The 14,643-nt window shown below is 37.7% G+C and overlaps 1 protein-coding gene across 9 annotated transcripts in view; it reads right to left on the minus strand.

Moving 5' to 3' along the window:
* The window catches only part of CADPS2 (calcium dependent secretion activator 2), a 568,074-nt gene that overhangs the window by 332,251 nt on the left and 221,180 nt on the right, over window positions 1-14,643 (minus strand). For all 9 annotated transcript variants that reach the window (XM_019031559.4, XM_019031557.4, XM_055347443.2 and 6 more), the window contains exon 3: window positions 8,969-9,301. In XM_019031559.4, coding sequence (XP_018887104.3) covers window positions 8,969-9,301 — 333 coding nt within the window. The remainder of the gene's footprint in view (window positions 1-8,968; window positions 9,302-14,643) is intronic.

The raw sequence follows: 14,643 nt of genomic DNA on the forward strand, positions 1-14,643 counted from the left end.
TGTGCCTGTCCCTCTGCCCAGAACACCTTAGCATCTACTCATTTTGGAGAACCTCTTCATAATGTATCCAGAACCAGAGATTAACCACACCACTGTAGCATTTACAACAGCATTTTTTTCTATAAACCTTGCAAAAATCTAGGTTTTATCTGTCTCTAGGTTCCTATTATTTAACACAATGCCTAGTGAAAACTCTCTCTCTCTCTCTCTACATATATATATATGTATGCTCTGCATGATTATAGATAATGGGTTAACTAATTAATTTGAACATACTGCATTACCTTATGTCATATTTAAAAATAACTTTTCATAAACACATTTGTTTTAGGAAGGGCAGTTGATTAACTGGTACCACTTAAGTAACAGCATTTTCATTTAAAAAAGTGAAATAAAATTATTCTTAGACTATCAAATATACAGTTTTAATATTATATAACATTGTTTCTCTAAAAGAATATATATATTTGAAATTAACTGCATTTCCTTAAAATATTCCAAAATTAAACTTTCCACTGACAGATTATTCTTCCTTCACTCCTGTTCCTTTTTATAATATCCTGATTCAACTAAATCACAGCTAACAATTTCAGATTCTTGTACTGTTACGCCACTCATTTTAGACTGTACATGTTGATCTTTACTTTTTTCTTAATATTTTGTTCTATGAATGTGCACCACTGCAGATACATGGTTCTCAAATCAAAGAATCCAAAGTATGAAATTTTATTAGCACAATAGGTAATCTACGTGCTACTTACATTGTTTTTATTCTTTTTTATGTTTTCTTGATAACAATAACAATTTGTCTTTCTATTATCCCTAATTTCATATCTTAACTGTGGTATGTGCTATCTTCTATCTTAGTGTTTTAAAAGTTTCCTTCATGCCTTAATGTTGATAATTAATACGTTACTGGGTCTGACTCAAAGTAATGTAAATAGCCTTTTTCAGAAGAGTTTCCTGTTTTTCCACTCCTGATGCTAATCCTGAAGCTCTGGAACAAAGGATATTACCAAACGATGGCCATCGATGTCATGTGGCAGCCCTGGCAAGGCTCCCTTCCCATTCGTGTCCTTTCCTTCTTGAGCTGCCAGAGATTGCCTGGCTGCTGCCATCCTGCACATTTCACCAGAACAGCCCTCGATCCTGAGCTTCTGACTCTTAAGCAAGCAACATCTTTGAGATTTTCTAGATTTGTGCTGCCAAAAACAAGGGGCCACACAAGGGTAAACACATACAGAAGCGACACTGTTACAGTTAGGAGGAGTCTCAAAGTTTTTCCTGAAACATGGAGAAGGTGGGGTAAATCTCATAGACATACACCTGAGCCAGGTTCCAGCAGCTCCATTGGCTTTAGATCCTACCTGCCTCCCCAAGGCCTGCTCTTCTATTTCTCTTCTCAGGCTATTCCTTTCTATAAAGAACAAGCTAGTTTCTGTGATTTCTATTGCTTTGCCTTATCTTTTCTTTTTAACCTTTGTTGTAATATAACAAAAGAAAAAATATATAGGTGTACATCATTTTATTGAGTTTCTCTTTATTGCACTTTGCAGATATTATGCTTTTTTTACACATTGAAGGTCTGTGGCAATCCTGAGTCAAGCAAGTCTATAGGTGCTATTTTTCCAACAGCATGTGCTCACTTCTGTGTCTCATTTTGATAATTCTCACAACATTTCAAACTCTTTCATTGTTATTATATCTGTTAAGGTGATCTGTGATCCGTGATCTTTGATGTCACTATTGCAACTGTTTTGAGGCACCATGAACTGCTCCCATATGAGACAACAAATTCATTCAATAAATGTTATGTGTGTTCTGACAGACCAGCCATTTCCTCATTTCTTTCCCTCCGCTCAGCCCTGTCTATTCCCTAAAACACACTAACATTGAAATTAGGCCAATTAATAACCCAATAATGGCTTTTAAGTGTTCAAGTGAAATGAAGAGTAGCATATCTCTCATTTTAAGTCAAAAGCTAGAAAGGATTAAGCTTACAAAGGCATGTCATAAGAAGAGACAGGTCAAATGCTAGGCCTCTTGCACCAAAAAGCCAAATTGAAGGTTATGAGAAAGGTAAGGAAGCTGCAGAAGAAAAGTTTGAAGCTAGGAGAAGTTGGTTCATGAGGTAAAAGGCAATAAGCCATCTCCGTAACATGGAAATGCAAGGTGAAGCAGCAAGTGCTGATGTAGAAGCTGCAGTAAGTTATCCAGAAGATCTAGCTAAGATCATTGATGAAAGTGACTACACTAAACAACATATTTTAATGTATATGAAACAGCTTTGTGTCAGAAGATGCCATCTAGGGCTTTCATAGCTACTGAGAAGAAGTCAATGCCTGGTTTCAAAGCTGCAAAGGACAGGCTGACTCTCTTGTTAGTGGCTAATGAAGCTGGTGAGTTTAGGTTGAACCTAATGCTCACTTACTATTCTGAAAACATGAGGGATTTGAAGAATCATGCTAAATCTACTTTGCTAGTGCTCCATAAATGGAACAACAAAGCCTGGATGACAGCGCATATGTTTCCAGCATGGTTTACTGAATATTGATACTTCTAAGAAAATAAAGATTCCTTTCAAAATAGTATTGCTCACTGACAATGCACTTAGTAACCCAAGGGTTCTGATAGAGATGTACAAGAAGATTCACATTGATTTCATGCCTGCTAACATAACATCCATTCTGCAGCCCATTAATCAAGAAGGAATTTTGACTTTCGAGTCTTATTATTTAAGAAATACATTTTGTAAAGCTATAGCTACCACAGATTGTGATGGATTGGAGCAAAGTAAATTAGAGTCTGAGGACTCTGCTCTGTTCTATATCTCTGTTTTGGTACCAGTATCATGCTGTTTTGGTGACTGTAGCCTGGTAGTATAGTTTGACATCAGGTAGCGTGATGCCTCCAGCTTTGTTCTTTTGGCTTAGGATTATCTTGGCAATGCAGGCTCTTTTTTGGTTCCATATGAACTTTAAAGTAGTGCTTTCCAATTCTGTGAAGAAAGTCATTGGTAGCTTGATGGGGATGGCATTGAATCTATAAATTACCTTGGGCAGTATGGCCATTTTCACGATATTGATTCTTCCTATCCATGAGCATGGAATGTTCTTCCATTTGTTTGTGTCCTCTTTTTATTTCGTTGAGCAGTGGTTTGTAGTTCTCCTTGAAGAGGTCCTTCACATCCCTTGTAAGTTGGATTCCTAGGTATTTTGTTCTCTTTGAAGCAACTGTGAATGGGAGTTCATTTGTGATTTGGCTCTCTGTTTGTCTGTTATTGGTGTATAAGAATGCTTGTGATTTTTGCACATTGATTTTGTATCCTGAGATTTTGCTGAAATTGTTTATCAGTTTAAGGAGATTTGGGGCTGAGATGATGGGGTTTTCTAAATATACAATCATGTCGTCTGCAAACAGGGACAATTTGACTTCCTCTTTTCCTAATTGAATACCCTTTCTTTCTTTCTCCTGCCTGATTGCCCTGGCCAGAACTTCCAACACTATGTTGAATAGGAGTGGTGAGAGAGGGCATCCCTGTCTTGTGCCAGTTTTCAAAGGGAATGCTTACACTTTTTGCCCATTTCAGAAGCTGCCATCAGAGTGAACAGGCAACTTACAGAATGGGAGAAAATTTTTGCAATCTACTCATATGATAAAGGGCTAATATCCAGAATCTACAAAGAACTCAAACAAAGTTACAAGAAAAAAAACAACCCCATCAAAAAGTGGGCAAAGGATATGAACAGACACTTCTCAAAAGAAGACATTTATGCAGCCAACAGACACATGAAAAAATGCTCATCATCAATGGCCATCAGAGAAATGCAAATCAAAACCACAATGAGATACCATCTCACACCAGTTAGAATGGCAATCATTAAAAAGTCAGGAAACAACAGGTTCTGGAGAGGATGTGGAGAAATAGGAACACTTTTCCACTGTTGGTGGGACTGTAAACTAGTTCAACGACTGTGGAAGACAGTGTGGCAATTCCTCAAGGATCTAGAACTAGAAATACCATTCGACCCAGCCATCCCATTACTGGGTATATACCCAAAGGATTAGAAATCATGCTGCTATAAAGATACATGCACAGTATGTTTATTGAGGCACTATTCACAATAGCAAAGACTTGGAACCAACCCAAATGTCAATGATAGACTGGATTAAGAAAATGTGGCACATATACACCATGAAATACTATGCAGCCATAAAAGAGGATGAGTTAATGTCCTTTGTAGGGACATGGATGAAGCTGGAAACCATCATTCTGAGCAAACTATCACAAGGACAGAAAACCAAACACCGCATGTTCTCACTCATAGGTGGGAATTGAACAATGAGAACACGTGGACACAGGAAGGGGAACAAAACCCACTGGGCCCTTTGTGGGGTGGACGAGTGGGGAGGGGATAGCATTAGGAGATATACCTAATGTAAATGATGAGTTAACGGGTGCAGCACACCAACATGGCACATGTATACATATGTAACTAACCTGCACGTTGTGCACATGTACCCTAGAACTTAAAGTATAATAAAAAAAATTAAAAATAAAGAGATTAATATGTAAAAAAAAGAAGTTTCTCGTACTTATGGCTACAAGAAACATTAAACATTAAGCACAGCTCAACTCCTACTGGGATTAACATAAATATTTATATGAAAGCCTTAGTTACCTCAGTTCTCAGTTCCCATTACCTAATATATCTGGCTTACAACAAAAAATTATGAAGCATGTCAAAAGCACAAAACCAAAAGAAACACAATCTGGAGAGATAAAGCAAGCATCTGAACTAGATTCAGATATGAGACAGATGTTAGAATTATCAAACAAGGAATTTAGATTACTATTATTAATAGGCTAAGGGCCCTAATGTAAAAAGTTGAAAACATGCAAGAACAATGCATAACAAAAGCAGAAGACGGAAACTACCAAAAAATCAAAAGGAAACGCTAGAAACAAACAAAAAAAAAAACACCGTGAAAGACATGAAGAATGCCTTCGACAGGCTCATTAGTGGACTTGACATTGCTGAGGAAAGAATCAGTGAGCTTGAAGACATGTCAATAAAAACTTCCCTAACTGAAATACAAAGAGAAAAAGAGTTGAACAAACAGAACGGACATCCCAGGACTGTGGGATAACATGGGTAACAGAAACATGGGTGACATAAACATATCTAGAATACCAGAAAAAGAATAAAGAGGGGATAGGACAGAAGGAATATTTGAAGTAATAACAGCAGTGAACTTTCCAAAATTAATAATAGACACTGACCCACAGATAGAGGAAGCTCAGAAAAACACCAAGCAAAAGAAATACACACAAGCACACACACCCCTAGACACAGCATATTCGAATTTCAGAAAAATAAAAGAAGGAAAAACTCTTGAAGGAAGCCATAAGGGGGAAAATAACACCTTACCTCTAAAGAGTAAAGGATAAGAGCTACATTAAACTCATCAGAAATCATGCAAACAAAAAGACAGTGTGGTGAAATTTTCAGTGTGCTTAAAGAGAAAAAAAAAATCTAACAGATAATTCTATGTCCAGTGAAATTATACTTTAAATGCGAAGAAGAAATAAGGACTTTCTCAAACAAAAACTGAGAGACTGCATCACCACTAGTCTTGGCCTACAACACATGCTAAAAGAAGTTCTTCAGAGATAAGGAAAATAATATCAGTAAGAAATCTGATCTACATAAAGAAATGAAAGAGCATCAGAGGAGGAATAAATGAAGGTAAAATACATATAATCTTTTATTTTTCTTATTTTTAATTGAGCTAAAAGATAACTGTTCAAAGCAATAATAGAAAGAATATATTGGAGGTTATAGCATATTATAAATGTAAAAGATAACTGTTCAAAGCAATAATAGAAAGAATATATTGGAGGTTATAGCATATTATAAATGAAGTGAATGACAGCAATGCCACAAGGGATGAGAGGAAGGAATTGGACATACTCTATTATGGAGTAGCTGCAGTACACATGAAGCCTTATAGTATAGTGTTATCTGATGGTAGGCTTAGATTATTTAAAAATATGTATTTTAAACTCTAGGAGAATCACCAAAATTTTGTTTTGTTTTTTAAAAAAATGTATAAGCAGTACACCAAAAGACACAAAATGGAATTCATATGAAGTGTTCAATCAAAATTACAGAAGGCATAAAAACTAGGGGAGGGCAAAGAACAAATGCGTGGAAGTGGTAAAAGCTACAAAGATTTTAAAATTTAATCCAACTATATTAGTAATCACCTTAAATATGAATGGCCTAAACATACCCATTAAAAGACCAAGATGATCAGTCTGGATTTAAAAAAAAAAAAAAAAAAAAGAAAACTTCGGCCAAGCGCTGTGGCTCACACCTGTAATCCCAGCACTTTGGGAGGCTGAGGCGGGCGGATCATGAGGTCAGGAGATCAAGACCATCCCTGCCAACATGGTGAAACCCCATCTCTACTAAAAATACAAAAATTAGCCAGGCATGGTGCTGTGGTGCCTGTAATCTCAGCTACTTGGGAGGCTGAGGCAGAAGAATCACCTGAACCCGGGAGGTGGAGGTTGCAGTAAGTTGAGATCACACCACTGCCCTCCAGCCTGGACAACAGAGGAAGACTTCGTCTCGGAAAAAAAAGAAAAACTTCAAGACCCAACTGCACACTGTCTACAAAACATCCACTTTAAAAATAAAGACTTAGGTTAAAAGTAAACAGATGGAGAAAGAGATACCATGTTAACCTTAATAAAAAGAAAGCTGGAGTGGCTATATTAGCTTAAGACAATGTAGACTTCAGAAAAAGGAAAATAATCAGGGATAAAAAGGAATACTACATCACGATAAAGAAGTCAATTCTACAATAAAACATAACAATCCTACTACAGATATATGTACCTAATAGAGTATCAAAATATATGAGACAAATACTGATAGAACTGAAAGGACAAATAAACAAAACTGCTATTTTTTATTGTTGTTCAGGCGAACTCTGAGCAAGGACAAAGCCACTGTTACAGTTGGAGATCTGAATTGCAAGTAGGTTTCAAATCACAGAAGACTAAAACCAGGGTGCCCACAGTCCAGCTGATTCTCTAGTAGGCAGACAACTTAAACATATTTTAAGTTAATAACATAAACTCATAGGAACATGGAAATATATTTTATAACCTTATAACATCTAGTATATTCTAATCCATATGTAATAACTCATTTAGAGGTCTTATAATATCTTTGTGTTTTAAAATCAATCAAAAATAATCCATAAGCTTTTCTTTCAAATCTCAGAATTGAAAGGAATTATAGCTTTAACTGAGACATATAAAGAGCTTGAAAGTCATCACTCCCATCCTCAGAATAAAAAGCTGGGCAAGCTGCAAATAAATGACTTTTCTTGGACTTATCAAGTCTTGTCTTATATAGACTTTAGCCACTACAGAGGAAAAAATATGTTCTTTCGCTCAACTTGGATTCCCTAATACCTACAGAGGTTTTGGACTTGAATAAAGCTCAACAAATATCTACTGAATGTCTGAATCTGAGTTTTCCCACTAAATTATGTTAATCAACATTTATTTGTACAAGTGAGCTACTGTTTCACTAAAAATACAAAGTTACAGTTGAAGTTATCTTTCAAATAGAAGATTTTGGTTTTATAGTCATCTTCCACTATTATCAAATAACTACCTGGTTTAATAAAACAATGAAATCAATTACAGTGAGTACACAAATTGTTCACAGGGTTAAAGTGCCTCAGTGATTTACTATTAACTCTATTAATTTGTCGATTTGAAATGATCCACAAATTACCAATGCAAAGTAACCAATATGGATACAACACAGAAATTAAGAGATTTGCAAAAAGATTAAAAACAAACATGTACATTATAGAAGTGTAACTCTTAAGGTAACACAAAAATTTTTAAGTGTCAGAGTTTTATCAATTTCAGTTTTATATTAGGGCATAGTTAAATAATTTATACCCTCAACATAAACAAACAAAATGCAAATATAGAAGGACTACATTATTAGACAAATCATTGGGTCTAAAAAATGAAAAATGTGAAACATGATTTTATACCTCCTCCCCCGCTTTTTTTTTTTTTTTTTTTTTTTTAAGACGAGTCTCACTTTGTCACCAGGCTGGAGTGCAGGGGCACGATCTCAGCTCACTACAACCTCCGCCTCCCAGGTTCAAGCAATTCTCCTGCCTCAGCCTCCTGAGTGGCTGGGACTACAGGCATGCACCACCACACCCAGCTAATTTTTCTATTTTTAGTAGAAACCAGGTTTCACCATGTTGCCCAGGATGGTCTCAATCTCCTGACCTCATGATCTGCCCGCCTCAGCCTCCCAAAGCATTGGGTTACAGGCGTGAGCCACCGTGCCTGGCTTTTATCCCATTTTTGTATGTATAACTAGAATAATAACTGAAGAGAAAATATAATATTGACTCTGTCATCTCTTTAAATTACATAGTTCAACTATCATCCTCAATTTATTTCAATCTGGGTGAGTTAAATAAAAAAATTTGACATTTCATTACTTCCATACAACTCAGAAGATCAGCATCATATCTTTATAAAATATTATTTTGCAGTGAGAAATACCTACTTATTATAATTTGCCAAGCTTCTTCAGATACGAGATGATTTTCCTTTTACTCTACATGGCATGGCCCATTAAAATCTAATAGACACAAATCTAATGTCCTACAGTAGGACACATGGGGATGATTATTTACTGGATAAGAAGTACTGATATTCTTCTCCTTCTACCAAATACTTTTTTCAAAACTTCTCTCAAATATCACTATGTGATTTATTCAAATTCAATTTTGCTCAACTTTCCAAGTAAAGTGATTATCGCAAGTAAAGGACATCTTCATAGGCTTGTAAATACTTCATGTTCATTCCACGAGTCAGACAGGGGAAGGGAAAATATCAGAGACCACTTACCTGACATGCATTATAAAGGAGCTGGTGTTCTAGTTTTTTAATACCCAGAATCTGCTGAAACATTTCATAGAGTTGTTCCTTGCTCAGAATAAGTTCAGACACTGCACTTAGGGCCATTCTATTTGGCTGTTTGCACAAGTCCTCTTCACCTCTGTAAATGGCATCATATTTGGCTATCCATGAGCTCAACACCGTCTCTTTGCTCAAGCCATCTATTTCTGGCAAACTCCGCACACGTTTTTCTATGTTTTTCTTAAATACTTCTCTGAAGTCATTAGCAGAACACCCTCCACTCTGAACCATTCTGGCCACTCGGTCACTCTTTAGAAAAACCTGAAAAAACAAAAAAAATTACAATTAGGTGTAGATGCTAACACCACTTGCTTTCAGCAATCCAGCCAAAGTTTCTACAAATATTTCAGCCAAATACTCCACAATGGTTCAAAATGTTTTATAATACATGGTAACTAATGTCATAATGTTGGCCCCAAATCTCTCTAAAATGTTTAGGAGACACATTATACAGTAAAAAACACCAGTAAGATGGTTTACTTTGACCTGTATGTCTCCCACCTCTACAACGAAATCCTTTAGAGTGATGTCCTTATGAATGTGATTCGTGCTCTTATACACAGACTCCAGAACTCTCTCATGCCTTCCACCACATGTGTTCAGAGTGAAAGGACAGCTGTCTGTGAATCAGGAAGTAGGTCCTCACAGACACCAAATTGGCTAACACCCTGATTTTGGACTTCCCAAGCCTCCAGAACTGTAAGAAATAAATGACCATTGTTTATAAGCAAAAAAAAAAAAAAAAAAAAAAAAAAAGATGATTAGGAAAACAACTGGAGATATGAACCCAACATCCATACCTGTGTCTGAGAGTTCTAGCTGGTTTTTCAGCAGGGAAAGAATCATGTATCATTTGAGTGTGGACTTGAAGATCAACAGTAGGGTAAGTCTAGTATCCAAGTCAATATTCATCAAATGTAATTTTTACCCAAAATTGCCCAACAGCTGGGGGGCTAGAATATACCTGTCCCCATCCCTGATTTTACCACCTCTGCAACTTCTCACATACTTATCATAACTAGAAAGAATGGAGGCTTGAAAAGCAACACCTCTAAGGGACTTCTAATTGTCCATTACTACTGGAAAAAAAATAAAATAAAAACAACAATAGAGACAACCATAGAGTAAGATGTTCATGAGACAGGTAGCAAGGGTTGGGTAAAAATAAGTACAGTAATAAGGTCATATTTGGGAAGAGACACCAGAGATTTGGCCTTAAATCTCTCTATTCTGCTAAGTTATGTATCTAAGTATCAGTTAAGATTCATTAAACATCTATTACGCTGTCAATATTCCTAAGAATCCTCTATAAGCCATATAAGACTGCTTTTATTCTTGCTTTATTCTTTCTATAATGTCAAAAGACTCTCCCAGAAAAGCCTGCAGGACAATTTAATAGAACCTCCATAAATTACATGCTGTTATTGAGCTTACAGAACAAAAATTCAAGTCAACTTTTTTTTCTTTTTTTTGAAACAGGGTCTCACTCTGTGGCCCAGGCTGGAGCCCAGTGACACAATCACAGCTCACTGCAGCCTTGACATCCCAGGCTCAAGCAATCCTCTCACCTCAGCCTCCCAAGTAGCTGGGACCTGCAAACACACACCATCATGCCTGGGCTAGTTTTTGTATTTTTTTTTTTTTTTTTTTTTGTAGATATGGGGTCTCACTTATATGACTCAGGCTGGTCTCAAACTCCTAGGCTCAAGCAATCCTCCTGCCTTGGCCTCCCAAAGTGCTAGGATTACAGGCATGAGCCACCACACCTGGCCTCAACTTTTACCCTAAGAACTGACTCATTATAGTGAAGTACTCCCAAGTTATGATCATACTACTTGCACCACACTTCCATGCCTGTCTGCATATGGGCAAGCAGCACACCTGCTTGATACAGTCAAAGTGGACTCACTTGAACCACTGGGGCTGGCATGCTCAACCACCTGACCCCAAGCCTTTTCCCACCACTTTAGTTCTCCCTCTTAAGGTCACTCACACAAACTGTTTTTCTTGTTTCCTATCTTTACTCAATGGCAAGAAGATTCCTGGAGCTCAAATATTTTGGTTGACAGACTTACGTACTGAAACACTGGTAGTAAATTCTGCATTGTCAAATAAGATGCTCCTCAAACTACAATGAGGTTAAGTCCTAATAAGCCTGTCATAAGTTAAAAATATCATGTCAAAAATGCATTTAATACACCTAACTTACCTGAAACATGCTCAAAACACTTACATTAGCCTGCAGTTGGGCAAAATCATCTAATGCAAAGCTTACTTTATGATAAAGTGTTGAACATCTCATGTAATTTGTCAAATATTATACTGAGTATGAAAAGCAGAACAGCTGTATAGGCAGTCAAAATATGGTTTCCACTGAGTTATATCACTTTTGTACCATTGTAAAGTCGAAAAATCATAAGCAGAACTGTCATGAGTCAGGGATCCTCCGCATGTGTAACACATTCCCAAAATGCTTCCTCTCTCTTTACCAGCTCTGGCTCAATTACTTACTATTGGAAAGTCTCCCTGTCTTATTTTTTATGTTTTTAAGGCAACACAAATTAATTCTTAAGTGACAGGTATACGCATAGTGCTTTAAATATTCATGTATCAAAGACAATGAAATTGAGATGTTTAACAATATGTTTTGTCTAAGAATGACAAGAACTACTTCAGAACTCAGATGTGTCTCTACCTCCCTTCTCAACCTCATCTAATCACTCTCTTTGAGCAGTGACATTTAACATAAATAAATTGTATATTTATAACCTGCATAACTATTTATATGCAATTTAAAATTATATTCACAAATATTAAAAGTATTTACACATATGACCTTATATATTACATTATATACACACAATTTTGGTCTATCTGTACCCTAATTTCTGCAAAAGTTGTATCTCAAGGTGGAACTCAGGGAAGCTCAGTAGTTAAAAGGATGGACTCTGCCAGCTGTCAGTCTGTTGCTTTTCAGCTCCATTTCCACCTTTCCATTGCCCTACCTGTGTCTGCTAACACGTTTTTTTTGTTTTGTTTTGTTTTGTTTTTGAGATGGAGTCTTGCTCTGTCACCCAGGCTGGAGCGCAATGGCACCATGTCGGTTCACTGCAAACTCCACCTCCCAGGTTCAGGCGATTCTGCTGCCTCAGCCTCCTGAGTAGATGGGACTACTGGCACGTGCCACCATGGCTGGCTAATTTTTATATTTTTAGTAGAGACAGGGTTTCACCATGTTGGCCAGGCTGGTCTCAAACTCCTGACCTCATGATCCGCCCACCTCAGCCTCCCAAAGTGCTGGGATTATAGGCATGAGTCACCGCGCCCAGCCAGCTAACACAATTTTAAGCAACATCGGTAGAGGCTGCCGGAGGACGTACACTGGAAGAAAAAGGGCTCTTCTTCCTGGTTCCCTTCTTACCTGAAGGCATGTGGCAGCAACCCGTGGGCAGCTTTTCTCCAGACCCCTGAGAATGGTCTCCCAATGTACCATTCCCACTGGCAGATTCCCAGTGAGTTCTGCAGTGTGGCACCCCACTGTGGACAGCTTCCCCCTAGAACCCCAGAAGGCCAATCCCCTGCAAGTCTCCCTGCAACACTTCGGTGAACTACTCTGCCATGCAGTAAGACACACCTACTCCAGTGAGGTCTGGATCCCAGCCTTGGGGGAGGGGGTGCCTCTTTGGGTACTCTGCTCCTTATTTCTGCTACTCCTATATTCTTTAGAGTTTTCTTTACCCATACTAACCAATTTGTTATTGTTCATATTAAGCGTTCCGTGTTCAATTATTGTGTGTTCTCTGTCTTCACAGTGCACTCTAACTGATACAAAAATACTGAAGAGCTGCAACATTGTCCCTATAGGAAAATATTCTAAGTCAAAACAACCACCTTTGAGAAATTTAGTAATGTGTGTATAGTTTGACCAGCAAGATATAAAGTGAACTATGAATATCTTAGGAGGGACATCAGAAAACCCTTTAATTGCTTAATTTCTAATATGCTAAGTTGGCAGACATTTTGTATTTTCCAAATTCTTCTGCCTAACAGAGTCAGAGCTAGATCCCACCAAGTAACCACACCACATTTTTGAAACAAGGACACCAAGAAACTTACATTTTTGAATTAATTTCCCCTACAAAACCATACCTGAAGCCATACTCAATCAAATTAGATGTAATGTAATCAACATGTAGTGTTAACAACATTTCAGAGATTCTGCTAAGTGTTGGGGGCACAATGAGAAATGAACCAAAGACCTTGCCCTCAAACAGTCACAGCACCTGAGAGAGACAGGATACACATGCAAATATAACAAGGCGACAGCAGCAATGGAAACCCACACAGATGGAGAAAAGGCAAAAGAAGAGAAGTTATTAACTCTGCTGGGGGGCCAGAGTAAGAGAGGAGAGGAGCACAGGGCAGAGACAAGAGACCCATGTTTTGAATAACCCATGAGCTGTGTGAGAGGGAAAGAGAGGAAAAAAAAGGATACTTCAAGAAAAAGAAAATAAAAGAACAACAGCAATAAAGCACAAAAGAATAACACTGCAAGGCCATTTGAGGGAAATACAATGACTTTCATACTAGCAGGGACATTCACTATAAGAGTGGGGGCCACGTTGGGGGAGGGAGGACTCTGGGCTGTATCTGGTGATGCAGAGGTCAAGGGTAGCTGGGTAGCCAAGGTGCTAAAATGGTTAGAAGCATACGTTAGGTAACTGGTGGCAGCACCAAGGGTAGACAACAAGTGACCAGAGCAGACACTGGGACATCAGTTATCACATAAACACAACAGACCTGGTGGAAAACAATAAGGGCTAGGACTAGGCTAGAGAGAAAAGTGGAGTTAAAGAGGATTTGGGAAACAGAATGAATGTGTCTTGGTAATTTACAAAATGTGGAAATATAAGACAGGGAAAATTGGAAAATTCCATTTTTTTACTGGGGTGTCTAGATTCCAGTAACTAAAAATAAAGAATACAGGTGGAAGCCCATGTGTGTGCATTTGTATATGGCGGTGAATGTTGGGAGAGTCATGGAAAATCCATTTAGTTTTGGTACAAGTCAGCTTTGGAGACAAAGTATGGTTAAAAAAAAAAAAAAAAAAAACGAAAGAGTCAAGACAAAATCTTCTGAAATGCCTACATTTTAAAATTTGGCAAAATAACTGGATCCACGGCAGGTTGGTGGTGTCAGAGTAGACTGCTAGTAAAAAATATGGATTTACTAGCAGTCAAGAGAGGAGACGGTTTCAGAATAAGAGAGACAGAGACAGTCTCAGTCAAGATAAGAGAGATAGAGACAGTCCCACAGGCCTTTTAAAAACCTCCCTTTGTCCATCTCATCATGAGAGAGAGACAGAGAGAGAAACAGAGAATTATCAAGTACCATAAGAGAAATCAGGTCAAATGAAGAGAGATTTGCTGGTTTTTATCATCACCAGGTCACTTTTGACAGACAAGATTTACTGGAGTGGTGAAGAGGAGAAGCTCTCATCTCCTGAGAGGAAGCCCTGTCTTCCCCACCACCACTTTATTCATCTGCCTTACTCTTTCATTTTGCTCTGTTTTTTGTTTCTGCATATAACACCATCTGACATG

Source organism: Gorilla gorilla, chromosome 6 (genome assembly GCF_029281585.2).
Source record: "Gorilla gorilla gorilla isolate KB3781 chromosome 6, NHGRI_mGorGor1-v2.1_pri, whole genome shotgun sequence".
Lineage (NCBI taxonomy): Eukaryota > Metazoa > Chordata > Mammalia > Primates > Hominidae > Gorilla > Gorilla gorilla.